The 27,747-nt window shown below is 52.8% G+C and overlaps 1 protein-coding gene across 1 annotated transcript in view; it reads left to right on the top strand.

The window, feature by feature from the left end:
• Positions 1-25,305, top strand: part of PTPRS (protein tyrosine phosphatase receptor type S) — a 139,194-nt gene extending 113,889 nt beyond the window's left edge. The window contains exons 17-34 of the mRNA XM_086862922.1: positions 137-390; positions 764-857; positions 1,061-1,276; positions 2,835-2,992; positions 5,591-5,703; positions 7,891-7,938; positions 11,240-11,337; positions 13,486-13,609; positions 16,174-16,349; positions 16,863-16,982; positions 17,101-17,255; positions 18,563-18,848; positions 19,290-19,468; positions 20,079-20,205; positions 20,284-20,409; positions 21,586-21,740; positions 22,420-22,555; positions 23,067-25,305. Coding sequence (XP_086719048.1) covers positions 137-390; positions 764-857; positions 1,061-1,276; positions 2,835-2,992; positions 5,591-5,703; positions 7,891-7,938; positions 11,240-11,337; positions 13,486-13,609; positions 16,174-16,349; positions 16,863-16,982; positions 17,101-17,255; positions 18,563-18,848; positions 19,290-19,468; positions 20,079-20,205; positions 20,284-20,409; positions 21,586-21,740; positions 22,420-22,555; positions 23,067-23,135 — 2,634 coding nt within the window. The 3' untranslated portion in view covers positions 23,136-25,305. The remainder of the gene's footprint in view (positions 1-136; positions 391-763; positions 858-1,060; positions 1,277-2,834; positions 2,993-5,590; positions 5,704-7,890; positions 7,939-11,239; positions 11,338-13,485; positions 13,610-16,173; positions 16,350-16,862; positions 16,983-17,100; positions 17,256-18,562; positions 18,849-19,289; positions 19,469-20,078; positions 20,206-20,283; positions 20,410-21,585; positions 21,741-22,419; positions 22,556-23,066) is intronic.
• Positions 25,306-27,747: the final 2,442 nt, after the last annotated feature.

The following is a 27,747-nucleotide window of genomic DNA, read 5'->3' as shown; positions in this document are numbered from 1 at the left end:
GTGGAGTGCAGATTTTCCCCGTGCTCACCCCAGCTCTGCAGGGCTGGGTGCTCCGTGTTCCCTGCAGAGGGATGGGGAGGAGGGAGCTGGAGCAGTCCCAGCCTTGCTCAGGGAACAACCTCCTCCCCTCCCACAGATCCAGTACAACGGGCTGCACGTCGACGTGGACGGACGAACCACCAAGAAACTCATCACCCACCTGAGGCCCCGCACCTTCTACAACTTCGTGCTGATGAACCAGGGCAACAGCATGGGGGGGCTGCAGCAGAACGTGGCAGCCTGGACTGCTGCTGACATGTTGTCCAAGAAGCCAGAGGTGACCCACAAGCCTGATGCTGATGGCAACGTGGTGGTGATTCTCCCCGACGTGAAGAGCTCTGTGCCTGTCCAGTAGGTTTCTGTGTAACTGCAGGGGTGGGTGCTTAGTTCATGTTTTGGGGGTCAGCCCTGGTGGCTGGAGACCACCACAAATCCACAGGGGCAGCACCTGGAGGGTGATCCCTGCATTTCCAGCCTTCCTGACTGCTTCCTTTTGGAGGCACTTCCACAACTAACAGGGAAAGCCAGAGAAGTGTGAAGGGAGTACACAAGGAGCCAGGGGGTTGCTGCTGAATCCAGCTCATTCCAGGAGCAGCAACTGTGCTGAATAAAAAAATAAAGGGCTTGAGCCAGTGGGGAAGTTTGAGCAAACTCACATCAGTGTGTGCACTCCCTTCTTTGTGCCTCATTCCTTCTGTTTCTTCTTATCATTCCCAATGTTTAGAGCTTTCTACATTGTGGTGGTGCCTCTGAGGAAGTCCCGGGGAGGACAGTTCCTCAACCCCCTGGGCAGCCCTGAGGAGATGGACCTGGAGGAGGTGAGTGTGGGTGAAACTCGACTCAGCTTAGGGGGAGAGAGAACAGCGGGAATGGGCTGGGGACCTGAGGGCTGGGAGGGACATTTGGGCTACCTGTGCTCCTCATTCAGGGCAGCCAAGGAGCAGCCAGTCTTGGGAGGGCTGGTTTGGCTTTCCTTGCTGCTCCTTTCCAGGGTCTCAGGGCGTTCCTCTGCTTCCTCCAGCTGGTCCAGAACATCGCCAGGCTCCGGCGCCGGAGCCTGCGCCATTCCCGGCAGCTGGACTTCCCCAAGCCCTACATCGCCGCCCGCTTCCGCTCCCTGCCCTCCCACTTCATCCTGGGGGACATGAAACACTACGACAACTTCGAGAACAGAGCCCTGGAGCCGGGGCAGAAATACGTGCTCTTCATCCTGGCCGTGCTGCAGGAACCCGAGGCTGTAAGTGCTGCCTGCTCCCCCGGGCCTCTCCCACCCCTGGGATGGACCAGGGAGCTGCCACAGCCCTGCTGCCCTCCTGGCATCCTCGAGAGGCTTTTCCTTCCAGCTGTGGAGCTTTTGGATGTGGCTCTTGTGCTTGTGCCTGCATTCATCTCTTCCAAGCACCAAGGACAGGAGCAGCTGTGACTGTCCCAGTCCTTGTGGACAGAACTTGCACACTTGTGGCTCCAGACTGGAGTCCAGAAAGGGGAGGAGCACTGAGCTGTCCCCTCAGGACTGCACAAGAGTTCAGAGAGCCCTGGGTCAAACCCCTTCTTGAACAATAATTTCCTTTAAAGGCTGTTCTGTAACTCTTCAGAGCAATGACCGCAGACATCCTGCTCCAAGAGCCTGTCACACTCTGGGCATTGCTGAGTTCATCTCCAAGCACAGAGGGGAGCATTTTTTAATGGAAAATTACAAGTTCTCTCTACCAATTCAGCATCTCTGCTGTTTTCACTGGGGCTGTTCATGGCTTTATGAAAACAACTGTTTTAATATTTACCTGCCTCCTCCCTCACACACAATGGGAAACAGCCTAATGCTTTGTTGTTTTTAAATCCCCCTATGGAATTGTAGCAGGGAACTATTGGAAATTAAGGGTTTTCAGAGTTTTTTTCCCCCAATAAATATTTAGTTGTGTATTTGATATTAAAGGATTAGGCTGACACGCTCCTGAATGGGTTTCTCAATCGGATTACTGCAGCTTGAGGTAATTTCTGCTTTAGAACAAGGTGCTGCAGACTCACTCTCAGTGGCCTGGATCCACTGCAGCTCCTGAGTGTGGAGCAGCATTCCAGCCTGCTCAGGGCTGATGGAGTTCAAGGACCCAGAGCTCCTATTCTTGTCCTGTCCCTGGCTGCTCTCCCAAACCAGGCCATGCCAGTTCTCTGTGCTGTTCAGCTTCTGGAGTTCCTGTGGAGGATGGAAATTCACCCTTAGTCAGGACTCTGAAGGCTTTGAATGTGCCTCTGATCCTCCTCAAGGGCCCAACTCAGTGCAGAGGCAGCAGAGGACACACACAGTGTTTTACTACTTTATATTTATTTGTCAGGGTTGGTTTGTTTCAGTCACCAGACCAAGCATTAATTCTTGTTTTAATCCCTTCCCTCTTGCTCTGTAATCCCACTTGACTGTCAAAATCCAGATGGTTACATGAGAGCTTGGGGAAGGTGTTTGTGTGTTTGTGGCAGCGCTGAGGGCTCAGGGCTGTGGTGGAACAGAAGGAGCTGAATCTCTAACAGCAGAGTGAGCCACAGGCACGGGGCAGGCTGCAGCTTCCCAGGAGTGTGGTCTTGCCATGGTGTCGCACTGGAGCATTGGAAGTGGAAGATAGCCCTGATGAGCTCAGGAACAGGGAACTTTCTCTAGGCTGAGCAGGGCATTTTCCCTGTCCCCATTGGTTTGTGCTGTAGAGAGCTCACATCCTCTGCAGCAGCTCATCCTGTGGAATATCGTGTGCTTGCCCACTCCTCAGTGCCCATCCCATCCCTGAGCTGTGTTCCTCCCTGTCTTCCAGACCTATGCTGCCAGTCCCTTCTCTGACCCCATCCAGCTGGACAACCCTGACCCCCAGCCCATCATCGATGGTGAGGAGGGGCTCATCTGGGTCATCGGGCCCGTCCTGGCCGTGGTTTTCATCATCTGCATTGTCATCGCCATCCTGCTCTACAAAAAGTAAGAGCTGCTCACTGCCCACACCTGAGACGGTTCTGAGTGTCCCCAGGGTTCCCTAAAGGGAATTTCTGTCCTGGTCAGGGGAAATCCCCACTGGGCACTGGGGAGAGGAGCACGAGTGTGGACAGGAGGGATTAGCAGGGGGTTGCAGGGATTTGCTGCTGCAGATTCTGCCCCATGGCACTGTCAGGAGAGCTGTGCTTGTCCCACAGACACTGCTCTGTGTGCAGTGGGTGTGTCAGGACTCCAGCAGTGCTGCTGGCAGCCTCAGGCACCCCTTCCCATGCTCCCTGTACCCGTGGGCAGTGAGGGGGATGCAGGGAAGGCACCTGTGAGCTGTGGGGCAGCAGAGACCTGCACTGCTCCCAGACTGTTTTTCTGCTGGAGCTGGGAGACAGGAGCAGGGTGTGAGCCTTCAGGAGGGAGAAGGGAAAGCCCCTGGAAGCGTCTCCCTTTCCTTTGGCTTTCTGAGCAGCTCACGGTGAGAACTGGGGGTCCCCTGAGCACACACAAGGCAAGGGAAGGGGCCAGGAGGGGCTGAGCAAAGTAAATAAAGGTGGCAGTGGCCAGCAGAGGTGTCCTTAGCTGGGACAGCTGATTCCCAGGGTGGGGGGAGCTCTCCTAGCCCTGCTCCATCTTTGAGCAGCACAGTGTGTTCCCTCGTGCACAGGAGTGTGGCCTCTGCCTGTGAGGCTGCTCTGGGGCAGGGGCTCAGGGCTCGTTGGTGTCCCTCTGGCTGGGTGACCTTTGCTGGTCCCACCTCTGCTGCCAGGGTTAGAGCTGAGCAAATGCTCCCCTTTCCCTCTGCAAGTCCTTTCTAACCTGAACATTTGTCTTGTCTTCTCTCCACTTGCTGCTTTCCTGGACAGCAAACCAGACAGGTAAGAGCACCAGATTTGCCATTTCTTCAGGTTCTTGCTTGCTGTGTGTTAAGCAGTGTTTGCTGTGTGGTGTTGGGACTTTGTTGGTGCAGTTCCCACCTCTAGATCTGTCCTCACAGATGTCATACTAGCTGGGACCATATTTGAATTGGGGCAGAAAAGGCAAAGCAAGCTGAGTTTTCTCCTGTTTGTCCATTCCTAAATGAAATGGCCCTTTCTCAGGTTGAGCAGCAGTGACAGTAAATGGCTCATAAAGTGTTGGGTTAATGGAGCAGAGAAGCTCTCATTTGTGTGGCAGTCAGAGGTGAAAGTGGGTTTCTGCATGTCTGGCTGCTCCACACAGGCACGCTGCAGGCAGGATTCTCGCTGGCTGAGCTGTCCCTGTCCCATGGCAGAAGCTGCTCTTGCCCCCTCAGCCAAGGGCTTCTGACAGAGTCTGTTTATGACTGCAGAAATGAGACTTTTTCCCAGCCATTTCCAAGATTGGAAGAGCTTTCAGTGGCAGTAACTGAAGGGCTCAGGCCATGAACTAAGCATGTTAACTGTTAACAGCAGTTTCAGAACTGCAGCAAAAATCAACTGCTCCCAAACTGCAAAGTGGTGTCATTCCAGAATGCTGCCCCATGCAGTGCTGGCAGGGCTCAGACCACTTCTCCTGGCTATTAATGACATCAAGGGACAGCTAAAAATGTCCTGGATAACCTCCTCTCTGCCTAAGGAATTGCCATTGCTGCTGCAGGCAAATTATTGGAGGCTTCTGTGTGCCCTGAGCAGGAGAGGCGAGGAGCTCCCCAGCCGCTCTCTGGAAGGGCTGGGGCTCCTTTCCAAGCCTCGGGGTGACGTTCTCTGCTCCCTGGAGAAGTGCAGCTCCCAGCAGCTCAACACCATTCCTTTGCAAGAAGTTATCACATCTTGAGGTCAGCACTGGTTGGCTTTGCTTCTAAATTCTCTTCAAGGAGAATGAGGCAGGTCACAGAGACTTTCAGCTGCCTAAGCTAACCTAACCCATTTGGAGGAGAATATATGAGGAAGCTCAGCTGGCAGGTTGGAGCGGGCTCCTGGCAAGGAGAGGTGGATCTCAGCAGGCACAGCTGTACTGGGAGAGGATATGTCTACTCTTTGTTGAACCCAGATTTTTAGGGTTCTGCAGTTCAAAAAAGATTGAAAACTGCTGCTCTGACTTCTCTGTCTGCAGCAGGGCAGCTCTGAGAGCTCCTGAACAAGCCAGCAGCAGTATCAGAGCTCGACACCCAAAGTCACAGCCAGGAGCTCTGTACTTTTCCAGATGATTCTGCTGGCTCTGGTTCTCTCAGGCTGGAAATGGCTTGGCCAGAGTTGGAACATTTTTGCTCTGCAGAGTTCAGTGAAGGCTGCTCTGAACAGGGAGGGTGAGGAATGAGTTCACAGCACCTCAGCTGCTCCTGGCTGCCAGTCTGTGCTGCTACTGGGAGAAGAGGAGAACTTCCAGACTTTCCTGAAAGCTGCTGAGGGGCTCCCAGGCCATTGTCAACCCCTAGAACATAGCACTGACAAGCCTTCCTAACCTCATCCCTTTTCTGATGTGTACTTACACCCTTGGCTGCAGCTTTGATTTTCGGTGGGAGCTTTGCTCTGCCTGAGCATGAGTAGCTGAGAAGTAGCTGAGACCACAAGGCCTGGAAGCTAAGCTGCTTTTTCTGTCTGGTCTCTTTTGTTTCTTTTTGGGTTTGTTGTGAAGCAAAAGGAAAGACTCAGAGCCCAGGACCAAGTGCCTCCTGAACAACGCTGAAATCGCCCCCCACCACCCCAAGGATCCCGTGGAAATGAGGCGAATCAACTTCCAGACTCCAGGTAAGCGGCTGCTGAGCGGCCTCTCCTGCTGGGAAGGCAGGAGCAGAGCACCTGCCCCTTCCCTGAGCCCTCCCTGCCTGCCTGGAGCTGCTGGGGCACTGCCTGGAGACCCAGAGCTACCCTTGGGCACAGCCAAGGAGCCCCAGCCGTGCCTGTGATAAGTGGGAATGCTGAAAGAAGCCTTTGCTGGGATCCTCAAGAACCTTGCACAGGTTGTGCCCAGTGCTGGCAAGGCAGGAGAAGGGTTTTCCTGGATTTCCAGCTAAATTGGTGCATTCTGGGCTGAGCTGCAAAGCCATGGCTGTGCCAGACATGCCAGAGCTGCCCTGTGCCGCAGCTGGGAGCTCCTGGGTGGGGAGATGGAGCGTGGCAGGCTGCCCAGCACCCCCTGCTCCAGCCACACCTGGAACTGGCTCTTTCTGGTGCCCAGCCACTCCTGCTGGGAGCCAGGCCTGCCCCTGGGCCCTGCAGGGAGAAAGGAGCTTGGGGCAGGAGGGGCAGCATCTCCTCGCTTGGTGCAGATGCTGTCATGGAATCCCAGGCTGGTTTGGGTTGGGAGCACCTTAAAGCCCACTCAGTTCCACCCCCTGCCATAGGGGCACCTTCCACTTCCCCAGGTTGCTCCAAGCTTTGTCCAGCCTGGCCCTGGGCACTGCCAGGGCTGAGCTCAGGGCAGAGGCTGTGGCACCCTCCCTGCTGCACCCTCGTGTCCCCATGTCCCTGCACGTCCCAGCTGCCTGCATGGCACCTCTGCAGCCACCAGCGACATGCGGCACGTCCTCACGCAGGCAGGCACGTGGCAACTCCTCTGCCTCCTCTTCCCGGTGCTTGAGGACTTGGAAGGGAATTTATTGTGCTTTTTGGGGGCTGGCTGTTGTGTTCAGTTTGTTTGTATTTTTTTTGCTGTTTTGTGCTCGTTAGTAATGTTTCTGTAGCTCCTGTTTGCCCTTCCCATCCCAGTCCTGTCCTTAGCGTTGTGGAGTCTCCTCAGGGTGGGGCTGGCAGCAGGGACCCAGGGGGCAGGGGTTGTGCAAAGGCAACGCTGAGCTGAAGGGCTCTGACCAAAATGAGTTGGGAAGCACCTGCTGGGATCAGCCCAGGCCCAGGAACCATGCTCAGCTGAGGGCTGGCAGCAGGGACAGCAGTCGAGCACAGGTAGGTCCCTAAGTCAACTCTTAGTGCTGCCCTTGCAGGAGGGTCTGAGGGTGTTTGAGATCTTCTGAGTGCTCCCAGCTCAGCAGCAGTTTGCCATGTCTGGGTGCTTCCTTTGGGAGCATTTGTGCTCCAGGTGGAGGGAGGTGGGAGACCCAAGAGAAGGAGCTGCAGTCTCAGATGAAAACTGTGCTGAGATGAGAATAAAAGGTGGTGGCCTTCCAGCTTGGTCTTGGTGCAAGCAGCAGCTGGAAGTGCTGGTTCCTGTGTTTCCCTGAGTGGGAGTTTGTGTGTCCCACAGCACAGCAGAGTCAGCTGAGGCTGCCCCAGCAGGTGATGGGGTCACTGCTTTGGTCACGCTGCACCTCTGAATTCTGGCTCTGAGGTGTGAAGGGTAGCTGAGACATCAGAACCTGCACTAAGGCTCTGCAGATCCCAAAGGACACTGCCTGTGTCGGCTCTGCCTTTAGGAGATGCTGCCCTTTCCAGGTTTATCTGGCCAGAGTTGACCTACCTGGTGTTACTCTGCTCTATAATCTGTGAAGCACTAAAAGGTTTTAGAGGATTGGGGGGAGTTGATCACCTGTCTCCCACAGAACGTTGGAAACATTGGGTGAAAATGGAAAAGGATGGGAAAATGAGCTTGGAGTGTGTTGGCAGTGATGGAGAGGTTGTGGTGCAGTTAGCAGGTGAAGAGTTCACAGGTGGTCTCTGAGTTAAGGGCATTTAAATTCAATATATTGTGGTTGAGAAGGGGCCTGTGGGCTCTTCTCCAGACAGCTGACCCCAGGTGGAATCTCCATGGTGTCCCCAGCAGTGAAACAGAGGAGGGACATGGGAATGGGAATGTGCAGCTCAGAGAGGGGAAAGCGTAGCACACCTTAGATATCCTGTCCTAATCAGCACAACAAATACCTTTCTTTTCCTCTTTAGATTTATGTTGGTTTTTGGTTTAGTTTTTTTTTTTATTTTATTAGCATGAAATTTTTACAAAAGTGTATCTTTTATTTATTTTTTTTTTACTGTTTTCTGCAGATTCTGGTCTGAGCAGCCCTCTCAGTGACCCTGAGTTTGACTTGGAAAGTTAGTTCCTGTGTGTTTTTGTTCCTGTTGGTTTCATTTTTCCCCCCATTATTATTTTCCTCTTCTGTCACTTTCCTTTCCAATTCTTGTTACGTTCCTGTTTTTTGATTTTCTGCCGATTTCTGCGTGTTCTGCGGTGTTTGCCCATCTCATCCCTTTTCTGTGCCATCTGTTTGTCTGACCTGCGCTTCCAGTTTTACAGTTTCCCTCTCAGGGCAGGAGCGGGGCAGGAGGGAGCCCGGTTCCCCCTCGCTGCCTCCCTGCCCCAGGGGGATCAGGGCTGCCTCTCCCGCTGTGGGAGATGTTCCACCGCTGGCGCTTGGCTCCGTGTCCTCGGTGTCCCTGTGCCCTGCTGTCACTGGGGGTTGTGCTTTGTGTTTGTGGTGCAGGGACAGGGACTGCAGCTGCAGCTGCTCGTGGCACCGAGTGCTTCAGGAGCACCGACACCAGGGCCAGCCCAGGGCTCCACAGGAGTGCCTCCAGCACGGTGATTTCGCAGGATAAACGGGCTCTGGCCCACCGAGCAGATGTTAGGGTGACGTTTCTGGCGACTTGGCTGGTGCACAGAGAATCAAGTCTTTTGTGATAAGATTAGAGAGATTCAAGTGATTGAAATGTTAGATGAGACTGGCTCGAAAAGATTTCATCCCATTAGGAGCCAAGATCCCAGCCTTGCTGGGTGGTTTGGGCTTGGATTTTTTTTTAATACTGGGCAGGGAAGGATGTGAGGTTTCAGCTGACAAATGTGAGGAGTCACAGATGCTGCTTGTGCTCGGAGATGTGAGGGCTGGGATATTTCCCTGGGTAGTTTAATCCAAATACTGGTCTCTTTGGTATGGAATATGACACAATTGTCCCCTCAACCCCTCATTGTAGCAGAGGGGTTGTGGGTGTTTTCCTGGCTGAATTCAGCCCTTCATACCCCAGAATGAGTTCCTGAATGAAAGGACAGAAGAGCAGCTGAGCCGAGGCAGAGCCGCTCCTGCCTCGTTTCACAGCAAACTCCTGGATCCTACTGGAAACCCCATGCACTTGGCATTTTGACCAGGGAAGTGTTTATTGCTGCAGAGGTTCTTTTATTCCAAAGAGCCCCAGAAATCGATCCCACGAGGAGTTTCTGTCCTTAACAGCTGCAGAACAAGGCGAGTTCCCACGTGCTCCCAGCCAGGTTCTGTGCAGGGAGGGAGGGAGGGGAAGCAGGATGACCCCAGCAAAGGGCAGAGCTGCTGGGCACACTCTGGGATTTTCCTGGAGCTTTTATGAAGGAAACTTGTGCAGCTCCTTCAAGGGGAAGGTGACTCCTCATTCCAGATTGGCACAGTGGGCCTCCCCCGTGCAGCCCACTGCCTCAGAGGTTGTTGTACGTGTTGCTCCATGACTTCTGAGCCAAAGAGAACCTGGGGTTTTTCTTGGTTTTTATTACTGGGGTTTCAGATTGTTTCTTTTCTCCTTTTAACCTACATGTTCATCAAGAGTTGGTGGTGTTAACCAACTCTTTGGTCTGACCCAGGGTGGCCTCCCCATCCCACACTGAGAGGAGCAGCTGCTCCCAACACCCCAGTGCTGGGGTGGACGGCAGCCCCCTGCATCCAGGAGAAATAATCCTCCTGCAGGTGTGATGGGGCAGGACAGCAAGAGACCAAATGGGAGTTTTTCCTCCATGAGCCAAGAGAGGTTTCCTGCCCTGATGCCAGCAGGCTGCAGTGGAGCCAGCACAGCTCCCAGGGTTATTTTTGTGAGTTTTTTTGGTATATTTCCCCTCTTCTTCTATTTTCAGCCATATTTCCTTGTGCTGAAAATAGATGTGTGGTGAGCTTAGGAGAAACCTGTCCAGGTATGGCAGACTCATCCCATGCCCAGGCCTGGGGGAAGCAGCACCTCTCCCACATCACTGTAAAACTGAGGATGTCATGCTTGCTTTGCCATCTCTGTGCTGAGTTTTCAGAGTATCTGACCATGCTGCTGCCACGCCGCTGCTTTGTCACCCACCAACACCCACGGGGCTCGAAATTCTCCCTGGCTTCCATCTCCTCTCCACTCCTGTCCTTCTCATCGGGGGCACTGCCCAGGGCTTCTTGGAATGCTGCTCTGCAGGCCTCTGGAGAGGCTGGCAGACAGCATGGGAAGCCTTTGGAAAGACATAATCCGATGCAGATGAGCAAAGCACGGAGCGCTTTTCCTGCTGGGTTTGTAGCGTAGCCACTGAGGGACTGTGGGCAGGGAACGGTCCCTGCCCTTCCCAGAGCTCCAGCTGCCCCTTTCAGAGCAGGATGTGCAAATGCCAGGCTGAGAAGCGAGTCAGCCGTGGCTGCTCACCCCTGTGGTGGCTGAGGTGTGCCCCAGCTGGACCAGTCTGACCCAGTGGGGCCTCCCAGTACGGCCCCAGTGAGTTCCCTGAGCTCTGGCTGCCTCTACAGCAGCGTGCAGAGTGCTGGGGGGGATTGCAGGGGCAGCAGCTGAACCAGCTCAGGGGCATCAGGACTGTTCCAGTCCCCTGCCCGAGGAGGATCCCCTCTGTCCACCCCACAAGGGGACAAGAGAGCCTGGACGGGGCCACTCCAGCCTGACCCACCGTGCTGGGAGGGAGGGGAGGGCTGTGCTGTGCTGAGGGAGGAACATCACCCACAGCCTGAGTGGCAAGAGGAGCCAGCTGGGTGCCTCCAGGCCTGCCTGAGCTCTGGGAATGGAGGAGCTCAGAGCTCAGGGTCCACGAGCAGACCGAGAATTTCCAGAGCCGGTGTTGTGCAAAAAACAACCCAGAGAATCCCCGAGGTCGGAAAAGACCTTAAAGATCATCGGGTCCAGTTCCTGAAAAGCCTCCCCTGCTTCCCCCCATCTGCATATTCCATCTCCTGCCCACATCTCCATGGCTGGCTGGATGCTGCCCGTGCCTCCCTTTCTGTTGGAGCTGGTTCCCGGTCCCGGCGGGTGCTGTGCCATTTGCTGCGTGGGTTCCTCTGGCAGCGTTTGCTCATTCCAAGTCACTTTGGAATCGCTCACGCATCTGCTCTTTGGATTTTCCTTTTTGTTTTGCTCTGATTTCCACATTGAAAATTGGGCCATCATGGGAACACTCTCATTTTAATGTTTTTTTTCTTTATTTCCTTGATTTTTATTTTTTACTTCCAAGGACACAATTTCGAGCCCTGAATTCTTCTCTTCTAACCTCCCTACTTTCATTGCAGATCTTACATTGTAATTTATTTTCTTTTCTTGTTCCTTCTTTCTTATAAAATGCGCAACGGTTGTGAATTTTAGTTATTATTAAATAAGATTCTTTCCCTGCTGTCTTGTCTTTTAGGTATGCTCAGCCACCCACCCATCTCCATTTCCGAGCTGGCTGAACACACAGAGCATCTCAAAGCTAATGATAACCTGAAATTATCCCAAGAGTATGAGGTATGAGCAAGAGTGAGTGCTGTGCATGGGTTTGCAGAGACAGGATTAGGGAATTCAGACAGGCCTTCATCCAAATAAACAGCTTTGTTTTAAAGATCTGGTTAGCTGAAATTTAAAAGCTATTTATGTATTGGAAATTAAGTACTCGCTGGGCGCTTTGCTGGGTTCAGTTCTGGCTCATGAAAAGGAGGAGGTTGGTCCATGAGCTGCTCCTGTTGGGTCAGCAGAGGCTGAGCTCCCTCGGAGAAGGGGATGCAGTCCTGGAGGGTGACTGCAGGGTGGGATGGGAGCTTGGGGAGCAAGGGAAGGACTGTGACAGCCAGTTCACACAGCTGAGCTTGAGTGAGGTGAGCAGGGAGCCCTCCAGAGCTGATGCCATCAGCAGCCAGGAGCTAAAGACAGAAAAACAGGATGATTTGTGCTTCCTTGTCATCTCTGAGGGGTTTGTGCACATTTTCCCTATCCTGGCAGTGTTTGGTTACCTGATCCCAGACTGGTTTGGGTTGGAAGCACCTTAAAGCCCACCCAGTGCCACCCCAGCCATGGCAGGGACACTGCCACTGTCCCAGGCTACTCCATCCCCATCCAGCCTGGCCTGGGGCACTGCCAGGGCTCCAGGGACAGCCACAGCTGCTCTGGGCACCTGGGCCAGGACCTGCCCACCCTCCCAGCCAGGAATTTCTTCCTAATATCCAGTCTAAAGCCTCTTTCAGTTCAAAGCCCCTTGTCCTATCATTCCATGCTCTTGTAAAAAGCCTCTCTCCACTCTTGGTTTTGTTGTTGAAAGACATCAAATGCCCGGGTATTTTCAGTTAATATCGAGTCTAGAGTGCCTGGTCTGTTTGCAGGCAGGGAGCGAGGGGATGTTTTCCAAAGCAAAGGATGATTTCTCCCTGCTCCACACCCGGAGCAGGGTCACACCTTGCAGGAGGCACGTTTGGCTCTGCTGGGTCTCTCCTCGCTCGCTGGTCTCGGGGCAGCAGAGCTGGTTCTGTGCTGCAGCCAGATTCCAGAGGCTGCTGTGCATGATGGCACATCCCGAGTGCCCTGGCTGAGAGCCAGCCCAGCCTCCTCCGGAGGGAGAGCCAGAGCTGAACAAACATCGCTAATGAAGTGAAGGCGAGGCGTGATTAGAGGGATGGAGAGCAAACAGACACATTACAATAGTATAAATACCCATTAGTTAGGAATTCTCCGCAGCCGCAGCCGGAGTGCCGCAGCTCAGCTCGTTCTGTGGGAGCTCCGGGGTGGGAGCAGGCACGGAGGGCAGCAGGGATGGCCAGAGGGGATCTGGGACCCTGTCCCCAAAGGGATGGATCTGGGACCCTGTCCCCAAAGGGGTGGATTTGGGACCCTGTCCCCAAAGGGGTGGATCTGGGACCCTGTCCCCAAAAGGGTGGATTTGGGACCTTGTCCCCAAAGGGATGGATCTGGGACCCTGTCCCCAAAGGGGTGGATTTGGGACCCTGTCCCCAAAGGGATGGATTTGGGACCTTGTCCCCAAAGGGTGGCAGTCTGAGGGAGAGCAAGCAGCAGCAAACACAGCTCAGCACGTTCCTGCCAAGCCTCCAATTGAGGCAAACCCCAAGGGCTCTGCAAAATGATGAAGGAATTAAGCCCTTGTTTTATTTAATTCTCTGGCTGAGGATTTAGAGGTAAACGTAATTAACCTAATTTCCATATCTGGGACAGCTGGACTTTAGAAAGGAAAAAAACCTGACCACCAAACCTGGCATAAATCACTCAGGCAGGCAGAGGGGATTTTTCTCTCTAGTGCATTTTATTGTTTATTCCTTCATCCCTTCTAGGAAAAATCCCTGTTGATTGAGTGTCCTAGGGCTGGGGTCCTTACCCTTTTCTGTGCTGGGGGATATGCTCCTGTCCCTGCCAGGCTTCCTCCCCATTTGCTTTGGGAAACCTTTGGTGCAGAGGGGGAATGACCTCAGATATTCCCCTTGGGGCCAGGGGAGATGGGACATCAGCTGTTCCACAGGGCTGGGGTTTTCCCACAGCAAAGCTGGCTTCTTGAGGGATGCAAACAGTGATCACTGGGCTGTCAGTGAGACCTCCAGAGCCACAAGTGCTCAGAACTGCATTTGCTGCTTCTGTCCTCACTGACTGTCCCATTTCCTCTCCCAATCCCTGCAGTCCATCGACCCTGGCCAGCAGTTCACCTGGGAGCACTCCAACCTGGAAGTGAACAAGCCCAAGAACCGCTACGCGAATGTGATCGCCTACGACCACTCGCGGGTCATCCTGCTGCCCATCGAAGGTAAGGAGCATCCCCTGTTCTCCAGGCAGTGCTGGGATGGAGTTCCTGCAGGGAACATGTCACACCTGCCCTTCTCTCCTCTCTGTGTTCTTCTTTTAACGTGTCCCTGGCAGTTTGGCAAGCAGGAGATACCTCTGTAAAGCAAGCATTTGTTAAATTCTGGTGACCGACATATTCAGCTGGAGCTGCAGTCCCTCATATCAAGGGCTGGTTTATCAAGAAACTGCCTTCCCTTTGCTTGGAGATGTCTGTTTGATACATCTCTGACAAACAGGAGGAATTCAGACCACGGTGCTTTAGAGGGAGCTGGAATGGGGCTGCACAGGGACGAGTGGGAGCAAGGCCAGGGCTGATTGTACAAATGTGAGAGGCAGCAGCAGCAGAGATGTGGCTGCTGAGTTGTACAGGCACAAAGATCACTCAGCATGCAGCCCCTGCTGCAGCCCTGGCCCCTAAAAGGCTCGGGATAAGAAGGGGTTAGTGCAAGCCTGGCAGGTCATAAATTGTTTCCTGAGCTGCTTATGTGAGTGATGGTGCAGTCAGAAAATTTACATTAAATTTCACAACTCGTGGTTCTTGACAGAGCTGCTCCAGTGCACGCCAGGATAAGAGAGGCTTGAGATGGAGTTGAACAGGGCACCTGCTTGGGCTGCTGCTGCTGAGATAATATTGGAGTTTCATGGGCTCAGGATGTGGCTGTGCCGGGTGGATAAAGCGTTCAAGGCCAGTCTTGCGTTGCCAAGAGCTGATCATCAGAGCAGAGAGGATGTGGGATGTCCTGGTAACTGCCTGGTGAATGGAGAGGTTAATTCCAAAGCCTTTGAGACCAGGGAATTGCTAAAATAATCTCCCTGTGCCACGGTAGCTCCGAGGGGCACGGGGAAGGGGGAGAGCTGAGGCAGCAGAGCACGCTGATTTGCCAAAAAACTGCACAAATCTGGATTGCTCTGGTCTGCTATTAGAGGGCTTTAAATGTTTCTCCTTGTGAAGCTGACTGTGTTCTGCCTTGGTTTAATTCCAGGATTAATATTGTATGAGCCAAGGAAAGCAGAGGCTTTAAAAAGTTGCTTTGTCATTCAGGGGAGGGGAGAAAAGCACAAGTGTGGGAGTGAAGGACACTTGGGCTGGTCTTGGATCTGGGGCTGGATGCAGGCAGCAGCTCTGCCCAGCTCTGTGAGGGACCAACAGAGCAAGGATGATGGCCTAAGGCTGAATTTTCAAGCATCTGAGAGGTTCTGACATGTCTTGGCTGGTGTGCTCCTTCCTACCGGGCTCTATTTTATGCTCAAGGCCAGAGGATGAAAGGAGCTGGAGGAATTAGTTTTGTTGCTTTCTCTTTGTTTTAAATCTGAATTTGTCAAGGCTGCAGATTGTCACTGGCTGCTTGGTCAGGAAGAAGTAGTGACTTTATTTCTGTGACTTCTCTGAAGCTAGGCCTGTCACAGCAAAACCTTGCAGGAGCTCCTGGGCACCATTTCACATGACAGAGTGGAGCCCAGGGGGCTGGAGGGGAGATTAATTCAAGCTCAGCCTTGAACACGCTCCTGCCGTTGCAGCCGCCTTCTCTCCCTCCTGAAATTTCAGACTGGGAGGGAGCAAGGGTAGGAAACCCTCCAGAAATTTAATCAAAAACCCTTTTTCCAGCAGCTGAAGTTCCTGAGTGCCCTGGAGGACGGGCAGGCTGCTCTGGGCTCGCCCCTTGCCAGCAGCAGCAGCAGCAGCAGCAGCCCCGATTGCTGCAGCCCAGTTCCCCACCCCTGGCTGCCCTGGAGACGGGAGTGAAGGGCTCTGCACCGAGTTAATCATGGCTTTGCAGATCCTGCCAGCCTTGCCAGGTGCTCGGAGTGCGGCTGCTCCGTGCCAGGCGCCGGAGCTGGACCTGGGCAGCGCCGTGTGCCAGGGCCCGTTTTAACTCCAGAGCAGCTTTCTCCTGCCATGTCCCAATCAACCTCTTCACTCTGGCAGTGCCTCCTGCTCATCCCAAACCCTCAAGCAGAGACCCAGGCGAGCAGCTGGAACTCAATAGCCTGTAACTCATGCGAGTAGGAAAAAAAACACTCTTAAAAATGACAGCGGGCAATTTACAGCGAGTCAAAGCCTGTAATTTCAAAGCCTTCATTGGCTAAATCAAGCCTGGCTTTATTGTTTACTCTGTCCAGCTGTAGCTCAGTGCCTGGGATTTCATTATGGACCACAGTCATTGACCAGGTGCATTTGCTGCCTGGGCTTGGGGTAGTCTGGGACAAGGACTCGGGTTTGTCCTACTGGACACTGATGCAGAGGAACCCCAGGCCAGGACTTTGCTCCTGTTAAGCACATGAGTAAAAACAGCACAGTTTCAAGGCCTGATATTCGGTCTCTTTAACATCTCTTGCAAGGAGTTACTGTCTCTCCACAATGCAGGAGCTTGAGCTGGGAAAACCTTGCCGAGAGCCTGTGTGATTCTGACCCACCAAGGCGCTGGTGTTTCTGCAGGGGGCTTCTCTCTGACAGCAAAAATCTCCTCATGCTTCCAGCTGTGTGAAGTCCTGTGCAATTCCCTGATTTTTGCTGATTTGACACAGGAATTGTGGGCAGTGATTACATCAATGCCAACTACATCGATGGGTACAGGAAGCAGAACGCCTACATTGCCACGCAGGGGCCCCTGCCAGAGACCTTTGGGGACTTCTGGAGGATGGTGTGGGAGCAGCGCTCAGCCACCATTGTCATGATGACTAAGCTGGAGGAGAAATCACGGGTAAGATGCATGAGAGGGATGACTGGTTAGTCATAATCCAGGGGGATTGGAGGGAGAGTTGGGGGAACAGCAAATCCCTTTGATGTGCAGCCAGGGGGGGATTTCTGCCTGCTCTGCCAGCACCCTGAAACTTCAGTGATTCATTGCTTTTAAAAAACAAACCATTCACCCTGGAAAGCTGCAGCCTCCTTGGCAACTCCAGGAGAAGAAGCTGCTGGATCCCACTGCATGTCTGTCTTGGAGTTAATCATGTGGCAAGCTTCACATTCATTCTCTTGTTTAACAAGCCTCAGTACATTCCCTCTAATCTTCAGGATCATTCCAGTCTGTTGTCTGTGGGATTGACATAGCACCAAAGTCTGTGTTTAGTCAGTAGCAGCTTTTCCTGATGGGTCTGTCTCTGTCCTGGTGCCTTTGCCACCAGCCCATCTTCACCTGTAACAGGGCACTTTGGGAATTGAGTGTCCCCACCAGCACAGGGTTTGTCCCAGGAGCCATCCCCCTGTCTTGCAGATAAAGTGTGACCAGTACTGGCCAGGCCGAGGCTCGGACACCTACGGAATGATCCAGGTGATCTTGCTGGACACCATTGAACTGGCCACGTTCTGTGTCCGAACCTTCTCCCTTCACAAGGTGAGCTGGCTCCTGCTGCTGTTTTCCCTGGGGAAGGGCTGTGGCCCACTCTGCACACCCAGCACAGGCAGTTCTGGGGTGCTGCCGTGCCCTGAGCCCTGTGCTCCCTGTCCTGCAGAACGGCTCCAGCGAGAAGCGCGAGGTGCGGCAGTTCCAGTTCACAGCGTGGCCTGACCACGGCGTGCCCGAGTACCCCACGCCCTTCCTGGCCTTCCTGAGGCGGGTGAAAACCTGCAACCCCCCTGATGCCGGGCCCATCGTGGTGCACTGCAGGTACAGGTTCCCTTCCCTGGCACAGGAGGCTTTTCAGGAGGCTGTGGATTTACCTGGGGACAGGAACCCCTCTTAGCCAGAGGTGGATTCCCAGGCAGCATCTGAGAAGGAAACCTGGGGATTCCATTGACCAGGACATTTCCTGAGATGATGAGGGGTGTCATTTGTGCCAAATCACTTGGATCGAGTGTTCCAGGCCAGGCTGGACAGGGCTCGGTTCTGCTCTCGTGGGAAGTGTCCCTGCCCATGGCAGGGAGTGGGACTGGATGAGCTTCAGGGTCCCTTTGAAACCAAACCATTCTGGATTTGATGATCTTGTGAAGCAGTGGGAAGTGCCCGGTGCTGTAGCAGTGTCTGGTTCTGTGTGGTGGGGCTGTCTCTGGTCACAGTGAGGAAGGAGGAGGATCAGGTGTGACCTTGGAGGGTGTTGGAGGTGTTTGGGAGGCAGAGCTGCCCAAGGCAGAGCTGACAGTGATTGACAGGAGGTTTCTGAGCACTGCAGCCTTTCTGATAGTGCCAGGCTGAAGGCAGGTAACATTCCCTAATTCAATTTACAAGGCAGTGAGGAATCCTTGAAGGCTCAATGCAGATAAATCCCTGTGCTCCTCAGGAGGGTGTGGAGGAGCCTGCGGGTTCCTGGGCACTGGGGGAAGATCTGAATTGTACAGGCTGCTGGGGAAGCTAATCCTGCCTCTGCTGGAGGATGCCATTTAAACAGTCTTTGTGAGTGGGCAACTTATCACTACCCTTGCAGATGGCAATTATTGTGCACCTCAGAAAATGAATAAAGAGCTGTCAGCTCACAACCAGCTCCCAGATCAGCTGCTAAATTCTTGCCAAAGCTCCAGTCACCTGCTTGGTTCAGGTGTTAGGCAGTCTAATTAACAGGGATCAAGGGGGCTTGATGAAAAAAGGGACAGTGCTGGAATGGTGAAAGGAAACCCTTTATTAGCAGTGGCACAAGAGAGCACAGAGCCCTGCTGAGGCGCAAATGCCGTTACACACAGGTCTGCTGTTACCTCCATGCACAAAAACATCCAGGGACAGAGGAGCCACATGGTTCTGTTACAGCATCACTGGTGAGGGCTGAGAGATCAAACAGGCTCTGCCAGCCCTCAGATCCTACCAGCCCCTTGCTGGAGCCTCGGGCTGCCACAGCTGTGCCTGCCCGGGGCTCACAGTGGAGGGGACAGGACAGGGCGCTGGAGGGGACAGGACAGGGCGCTGGAGGGGGGACAGAGCATGTGGAGGAGCAAGAGGCACCTGCCCATTGGAAGGACAGTCCATCACCTGCCCCTTGTCCCCAGCGCGGGCGTGGGACGCACCGGCTGCTTCATCGTGATTGACGCCATGCTGGAGAGGATCAAGCACGAGAAGACCGTGGACATTTACGGCCACGTCACCCTCATGAGGTCCCAGCGCAACTACATGGTGCAGACAGAGGACCAGTACAGCTTCATCCACGATGCCTTGCTCGAGGCCGTGGCCTGTGGCAACACCGAGGTCCCGGCCCGGAACCTCTACAGCTACATCCAGAAACTGGCACAGATCGAGGCCAGGGAGCACGTCACGGGCATGGAGCTGGAGTTCAAGGTGGGATGGGATGGGATGGGATGGGATGGGATGGGATGGGATGGGATGGGATGGGATGGGATGGGATGGGATGGGATGGCAGGGCTCGGTGGTCACACAGAGCCTTCATCAGGCTGGTGGCACCTTGCTGCTTCAGTGTGGGAGGTAATTGCATTGCTGAGTTATGCAGCTCCCAGGGGAGACCTGCCCAGCACCACTGGCAGCTTCCCTGGTCATTCCAGATCCAGACTGAATTTGCTCCCTCTTAAACTGGACGGGTTTTTAACTTTTTTAGTAGTAGTAGCATTTTCTGCAAGTTTTGCTTAGGGAAGGGCCTCAGTCTCTGTGCCCCAGCCACAAAAACAAGCGCCAGGGAGGGGTGGAACAGGGGGGCAGGTTAAGGGGCTGGCACGGGGTCAGGAGAACCCTCCAGCTGAGGGAATGGGTGTCCCCTGCCCACAGCGCCTCGCCAACTCCAAGGCCCACACCTCGCGCTTCATCAGCGCCAACCTGCCCTGCAACAAGTTCAAGAACCGCCTGGTGAACATCATGCCCTACGAGACCACCCGCGTGTGCCTGAAGCCCATCCGCGGCGTCGAGGGCTCCGACTACATCAACGCCAGCTTCATCGACGGCTACAGGTACGGCCAGGCCACCCTGCACACGTGCCAGGGGAAATCCCACACCCAAATCCAGCCTGCTCAGAAGATTTTCCCCCATGGTCTTAAATTCCTGATCCCCTAAAGCAGCACAGCTCTTCCTCAGCTGCAGATCCTGACCACAGAGGGTCAGCCAGGGGTGGATTTTGCTGTTGGGAGGTTTCTAAATATGGATTGGCCTTTTTATTACCTTTGTGATTTGGGGGCATTGCAATCCCCAAGGCTTCCCCCTGGAAACTCCAGCCCTGGGAGCTGCAGCCCTCCATGTGTGGGTTTGGATGGAACAAAGCAACTCCATGTGCCTGTTTTCCTCCTGTCCAGGACCAGCAGTGCACTGGGATTAGGGCAGCCCCGTGCCTGGAGGTTGGATTTACCCCTTGGAAGTGATATTTAAGGAGAGCCTCACTGTTGGCTCTTTTCTTTTTTGACCACTGGCGCCAAAGACATCCCAACCCCTTTAGACCTTGTGCAATCCTAGTCCTTCCCCAGCATTTCCATTTGCTCTCCCAGCCTCCAGCCTTTCTGTGCATTTCCCAAAGCTGCTGCCCGTGCAGTGCTCCCCCCTGACCCCTCCCTGCCTTGGGCTCCCCAGGCACCAGAGGGCCTACATAGCCACGCAGGGGCCGCTGGCAGAGACCACCGAGGATTTCTGGAGGATGCTCTGGGAAAACGACTCCACCATCGTGGTGATGCTGACGAAGCTGCGCGAGATGGGGAGGGTGAGTGGGGCCCGGGGAGGGGCTGGGAGGGGAATCCTGCAGGACAGGGACTAACAGGGACCTGTTTGCCCTGGGCAGGAAAAGTGCCACCAGTACTGGCCCGCGGAGCGCTCGGCACGGTACCAGTACTTCGTCGTGGACCCCATGGCTGAGTACAACATGCCCCAGTACATCCTGAGGGAGTTCAAGGTCACGGATGCCAGGGTAGGTGCTGGTGTGGGCTGGGATGGGGCAGGCCAAACTGGGAGGAAAGGGGCTGGCAGAAGACACAGGGTTTGGTGGGCTCGGCTGCCCACACTTTCTCTGGGATTATCAGTGGAGGAGAGCTCACAGAATATCCTGGTTGGAAGGGACCCAGGAGGATCATCAGAACAAGGTGGGGGTCGGGCTCTGCTCCCAGGACGAGACGAAACAGATTCAGGCTGTGCTGGGGGAGGCTCAGGTTGGACACCAGCAGGAGTTTCTTCATGGGAAGTGGGAAGGGAAACGGGCTGCCCAGGGGGGTCTGGAGTCCATGTGCCCGAGAGCTCAGTTGTGATGAGGAACAGAGCACATATACACACACTGTACTGGAATATTTGTTCTTAAAAATTGAAAGTAGTTTCAAACCTCTCTCACTGCCTTGAGTAGCTTTGTTAGAGATGTGCCTGGCTTTGGGGTTTAGTTGCAGATTATTTGAGGTGAAAGCAGAAAGTATTCCCCCTCAAAAGCTGATAAAAATCTTGCAAAGGTTTCTCTGCACCCTACAGAAAATAGCACTTCTGTGGTTGGGAGAGGAGCCACTGTCAGTCATGTTCAAAGGGACAAATTCACTCCAATAATCTTCAATTCAATGTCAGGTTTTTCATCCAAAGGAACATTTCAATACCTCCTGAAATCTCTGTAACAAACATAACCCTCCCTCTCACAGCACAGCTTTTGAGGTTGCCAAAGTATTCCAGAACCTGATAATTCAATTTGCAAGGTTGAGGAGGAGGATGCCTCATCAGTCCTCGTAGAACAAGATTTATCTTCCTGTCAGCTGTAATTCTGACACTGTGGCAATTCTTTGTGAAGATTGATTGGAGAGGCCAACACCTCACCTTGAACGTTCCTTTGCTGAAGACTCCATCTGTGCTGTCTGCAATGGTCAGAGCTTTCAGCACCTGCCAGGATATGGATCTGTGCTGACAGCCTGACTCCAGGAACGTCAAGCTGCAGCACAAGCAGCTTCATCATGGTGGGGCTGGATAATAAACACGGCTGTACTTGGCTACAACACTGAGTTGCCTCAACTTTTCATGCCCTTTACAAACCAGCAACAAAAATAGGGGAGTTTTTTGTCTTTTCTGTTTGTCGTCACAAATGCAGATGTTTAACTGTTCCTGTTTTGTCCCCCAGGATGGTCAGTCACGAACTGTTCGTCAGTTCCAGTTCACTGACTGGCCAGAACAAGGCGTGCCAAAATCAGGAGAAGGTTTTATCGACTTCATTGGGCAGGTACACAAGACCAAGGAGCAGTTTGGCCAGGATGGCCCCATCTCTGTCCACTGCAGGTAGGCACAAGGACACACCTCACCCAGATGGGATGTGGGAGAGAAGAAGGAATTAAAATCCAGATATCCCCCCTTTCCCACCCCATCCTTGCAGGGAGATTTTGTGGGGGTGTCAGTGCCAAACACTTGCCTCTGCCAGCCAAACTCATCTCCCTTCAGCCCTGGCACTGCCCACAAGGCTTTTGACCCTTTGTATTTAGAGGAGAGGTATGAAATACCTCTGAAGGAGATGGGAACCACAGTGTTATATATACCATGTCTATACAATATCTGTAATATTTGACCTGCAGAATTAGAAGTATTTTTTACCAGTCTCAGCCCAATTTACACCTCCAGCACAGCTGGGCTGTGTTTTCTGCTAGCAAGAATTGTACCTCCTTACCCACAGGCAGGACAGGATGATCCATTTCAGAAACCCAGCAGTACATATTAGGCCACTGAACGCTGTTTACCACAACCCAAAGCTTTTAACTTTTGAAATTTCCCTTTCTCAAACTTTTTTTGGGTCACACTCTGGCACTTGGGTTATTTCTGGGTATCTCTCCTGGAGGACTGACCCAGGCTCTCCACTTCCAACATGTTCCCAGGGCACAGCTCAGCCCCTCCCCTCCCAGCACTTACAGGAACATTTGGGCATTGTAGCACACAATTCCCTGTTTATTTCCTCCCCCTCCTGCAGCGCTGGCGTGGGCAGGACAGGAGTGTTCATCACCCTGAGCATCGTCCTGGAGCGGATGCGCTACGAGGGGGTTGTAGATATTTTCCAGACAGTGAAGATGCTGCGAACACAACGACCTGCAATGGTGCAAACAGAGGTGAGGGGTCCCAGTCCTGTCCCAGGAATCATAAAATGGGTTAGGTTGGTCTGGGAGGGACCTCAAGCCCCTCTCATTTCACTCCCTTCATTGGCCCAGGTTGCTCCAAGCCCTGTCCAGCCTGGCCTTTCCAACCATTACCAAACCCTCACCTGAGGTCACTCAGCAAGCCCAGGCTGCAATGCTGACTTCACCTAAAAAAATACAAACTAAAATTTAAAAAAATAAAATTCCTATTGTTAAAGTCCCTTAAAGATTCCATCCCAGTCTGGAGCCCCGATTGTTACCCAAGAAGGAGAATCTGGCTCTGGGGCTGACAGAGAGTGGGGGATGTTCAGCACCTGACAGGCACAGACGTAAAGGGAAGAGCTGGAACTTCCCTCTCCCAGGAGTTCTCAGCTCTTTGAGAATCACAGAGGTTCCTGCTCAGCTTTGTGCTGCCTGGAAAGCAGGACAGGGATCCTGAGGAGCCATTCCCACTTCTGAGGCTGCTTCTCTTTGCTGTTGGCAGGATGAATACCAGTTCTGTTACCAGGCAGCTCTGGAGTATCTGGGAAGTTTTGATCACTATGCAACATAAAAAGCCATCGTTGTGCAGACTCTACCAACCACTTCAGTCCTGGAAGGCCTCTTCTGACCCAGGAGGAGCGCTTGAACTTACAAAACTGACTCAGAAGAAGAACCTTTTCATCTGGACAGTGCATCGGGAGCAGGGGGGAGGATTGGAAGGAACACCCCTGGGGACGTCCGTGCTGTAACCCGGCCCTGGCGGGGGCAGCTCGGGAGGGCTGCTCAGAACTGCTCTGGAACCTCAGGAGGTGTTCGCTGGGGAGGACAGATGGACACGGGGAAACTGATCCAAAAGCTACAACACACCTTGGGAACCGTTTCTGCTGGAGAAGGGAAGGAAAAACCGACTTTGGTTACATCATTAGAGTTCCGTTTATTTACTAATATAGTTGGCAGTCTTTAAAGGAAGTCACTTGCAGAATTGAAGGTGTTCTGTGAAAGAAAAGGAACTAAATCTCAACACTTAGGCAAACTTAGGGTCAGGAGTTCTTCTAGCTGGAGTCTTAATAACCTCAGTATCAGCATTGGGATGATTCTGGGCTTGCAGGCACCTTGCAAACAGCATTCACGGGATGCCCCTGCCACGCCAGAGGTTTTATAGCTCACATTTTGAATACTTGGAACATTCCTCATTTCTTCTAATTCCAAAATTTATTTTTTAGGGTATTTAAAAGGATAGAGAAAGAGCAAGAGTTACAACCCCCAGAGCTGGCTGTGGGGGGTGGCCCCTCCCTGTGCCTGGGCTGGGGTCTCTGCCTGCTGGGTCTGGGCCCCCTCCCAGCACATCTGGCTTTCCTTGGAGCAGGGTGGGATGCCCTGGGAAGAAAGGGAGCCCCTTCCCCAGGCTCTTTGCACATCCACACCCCACTGCTGCCCTGAGCAGCTGTGTCCCCCTGTTCCTGCCAGCAGCATCTCCCTGCCAGGAGCCCCAGAAACACCTGCAGAAATTGATTTCCAGAATCCAGCTGGTTCCTGGTGCCAGCCCCTCACCTCTGAACTCGGCAGCTCTCGGGAGCTGCTCCCAGGACTGGCCCAGCACCACGGCACCCCCTGCACATCTCCCACATCCCACGGTCCCCAACATGCCCCAGCTGTAAAAGAACTGGGAAAGATCCAGGAAGGTGCATCCAATGGCAAATACTGTGAGTGGCTTTCTTTAAAGTATCGATGTAACTGTAACAAGTGACATTACCTTTTTTTTAAATAGTGTATTTTTTCCTTTTTTTTTTTTAAAGACAAAGAATATCAGTCAATGAATTTAAAAGAAAAATTTGCTTATTTGTTCATATTATGTTCAAAGACAGTCTATTTTTTCACTGTAGAAATGTTACGTGTAATGGCTGTGATATATAAAAATGCAGTGCAAATTGCTACTTCTACATATTGCTTTTCTACCATTTAAAAGGTTTAACTTGCTCATGTAAGAACAAAATGTCCTTTATGGATTTTTTTTATTATTATTATTAATTTTTTTGGGTTCTCTTGTTTTAAATCACAGACATATCCCACGTCCCTGGAAGGGTGGGGAGCAGCAGGTGGAGGGGTGGTGGCAGTGCCAATTCCCTCCCCTTCAGCTGTGGCCAAACAGGGCCAGGGCTGAACTGGGACATTCAGCAGCACCAGTGGCTTTTGCTGACTGGAGACAGAGATGTGATTTTGGAGCCTTGAGACCCATCAGGTGTTTGAACATCCCAGGTGTGTTGCAGGTACCAGCCCTGCCTGTCTCTGTGCTGGTTGTGGCTCCAGTGCCTGGGGGTTTTCCTGCACAGAGCACAGGATATCTGAGAAAAGCCACCCTGCCCCAAACTCTGCTCACCTCTGCCCTCTCCTTTTTTTTATTTTTCTAGAAGGGGTAATCATGGCCATCAAGTGCTGCCCAGAACCCCCCACACAACCCATTTCCTGTCTTTAACTGAAAAAAAGAAAAAGAAAAAAAAAAATAACTGACTGAAAGGCTTCTTCGAGATTTTACTTATTTGTGTGAAAGTTGCCCAAATTTCTAAGTATGTTGCAGCAAAATCTTACTGGACAAGTTGGGGGGAGGGGGGAGGTTTTTTTCTTTGTATGAGAGCAAAGTGCTGTTGCTTTCACACTGTTATTTCAAACTGAAACAGTAAGTGGTTTTCATACCACGGTGTATGTAGATATATTGACTTTGTATTAAAGGAAGATTGTCTGAACGTGCTGCAGCCCTGTGTGTGTGGGAGGGGCAGGGCTGAGCTGTGCTCTGGGCAGGGGCTCCCAAATCCATCCTGCCCAGGGCAGGAACAGTCGCTCTCCCTCTGCTCCTGCTAAAAACGGGAACCTGTACGAGGCCAGCAAAGAACCGATCTGGGCAGCTTTGGGGGAGCTCAGCCGCTGTCTCCTGATCCACCAGGAACGTCCTGCCCCATCCGTGTGTCCCTCATGGGCACAGATCCCTGTCCTGTGTCAGATCCCTGCTCTGGGGGAGCCCAGAGGGAGCAGGATGAGCAGGTTCTCAGAGAGCCATGATCAGCATCAGGTGAGTGAGATCCCAGGGAATGACATCACCTCCAAAATGTTGTTACTCCATGTGAGAGATGGAGCAGGGAGGGAGCCAAGCGCACATCAAACAGCAGCAACCCTGATGGCACAGGAAAAAAGAGAGAGGAATAAACTCCAGAAATCTCCTGATTTATAACCATGTCTCACATGCCTGTGTCCCCCCAGGCAGTCTGGGAATAGCACTGAGTTTTGACTTCCTAATCTGGACTCAAAGGGAATTTGTGGCACGAGTGGCTCCAGAGCTCAGCCACCAGACACGGGACAGGCGCCTCAGCAGCCTTCCATCAGGGAGGGGATTTTTGATGCTCACTTTATGTTATCATTGAAGAGTAGAAAGGAAAAACTGATTCTTCTAAGCTCTGTTTCTCAGCCTCCCCCTGCCTCCCTCGCTGCCGCCCCGCTCCCCTGCACTCCCAGCACTGCTATTCCTGTCTCTCCGTGACGATAATCATCCCCATCACTGCTCCCCAGGCTCTTATTTTGGTTCCATCCTTTTCTGAGCTGGCATGACCATCCCCTGGGTTGAAACGCAAACCCCTCACAGAACTGAAATAAATTCCACATGGAGCACAGGAAGGTGAGTGGCAAAGAGAATTGGAACAACAGCTGTGAGCTAAGTAAATCTTTCAAAAAATCCCAACCAACTCCACAGGAAACCAGTTAGGGAAGCAAATACAGGATGAAATCTTTTCACAGAACCATGGAATATCTTGAATTGGAAGGGACCCACAGGGATCATCAGTGCAGCCTCTGTCCCTGCACAGACACCCCAACAACCCCACCCTGAGCATCCCTGGGAGCTCCTGCAGCTCCGGCAGCCTCAGGGCCAGGACTGTTCCTGGGGGAATTCTGTGCCCAACGAGAGTGAGGCTCACAGGGAGCAGTCCCAGGAGAAGCTCCTAGAATTACATCTCAATTTTAGTTTTTGAATGTGACAGCCTGATGGAGGGATTAATAAATGATAAAACAACTGGTAAAACAAATGATAACACAAATGATTCCAGGCTCTGGGATGTTCATGGTGCACCCTGACCACACCTGGGGCCCATCCCAGGTGCAAAGAGCAAATGAAAGAGGAATTCTTGGCTGTGCCAGACAGCAGCAGCCTGAAACCTGGCATGGGGCTGCCTTTGGTTTTAATTAAACTCCAAGTGATGGCCCATTAATGCCCGAATGCAGCAGGGCAGGGGGAGGGCTCCTGCTCTTTATTGATCCCAGGGCTTTTTCCCTCTCTCTGTTTCTCTCTTCTCTCTCTCTCACGCGAGCTCCAAATGACAGCTTTGACAGAGAGTTTGTTAGAGATGTGAGCAGGGGTGGAAGGAGCGAACCATTGCAGATAATATTTTACAGATCAGGGCTGTCACAGGGCTCCAGATCTACACGGATCCTGCTCTCCACAGAGGAGCGGGGTTAAGGCATGGATAGGTTTCACAAGGGATCTCAGAGCCCTCTTTTATTAAAGAAGAGAATGACACTGAGAGCAGAGCCAAACCCATCCCTCCAGCTCGGGTTTTCCTCAGGAGTGCCCAGGGCATGGCTCAGTGCTTGCTCCAAGCAGCAGATCCAGGCAGGAACATTCCTGGCAGGATCCAGAGCTGCCCCCAGCCCTGGCCAGTGTTGGTCCCATCTCCAGGGGCCCCAGGACAAGCCTGAAGGATCCCCTGAAGGATCCCCTGAAGGATCCCCTGAAGGGATTCTCCTCACAGTCTGATCGATGTCCCTGAGGGGTTGATTTGCAGAAGCCCCCAGACCCCTGCACAGCCCTAAACCAAGAGACCCCTGTCTCCTGCAGCAGAACAAAGGCTTAAAAGTAGCTGTAAGTGGAATTTACATTCCAGAGGAAAAGGAAAAGCTTTTCTTGGTTTACAGAATTACCCAAGTGGCAAAGCAGTTCCCAGGCCAGGAGAAATTCCTCACGTTGCAATATGCTTTAATTATACCAAGAGCAGCAGTAACAGACCGAGAAATCAATTCCTTCTCCTAAATAAGATGGTTGCAAATTCCAAGTCGGCAAGTGAACAGATGTAGAACTGAAATGGAAAAAGTAAATACCCTCAGAGGTGCTGAGAAAATTGTCTTACTATTGCTACAAGTTC

The sequence above is a fragment of the Cyanistes caeruleus genome, chromosome 25 (assembly GCF_971803275.1).
Source record: "Cyanistes caeruleus chromosome 25, bCyaCae1.hap1.1, whole genome shotgun sequence".
NCBI classification, from domain to species: Eukaryota; Metazoa; Chordata; class Aves; order Passeriformes; family Paridae; genus Cyanistes; species Cyanistes caeruleus.
Note: the sequence above shows the minus strand (reverse complement) of the source record. Positions and strands in the feature narration are given on the sequence as shown.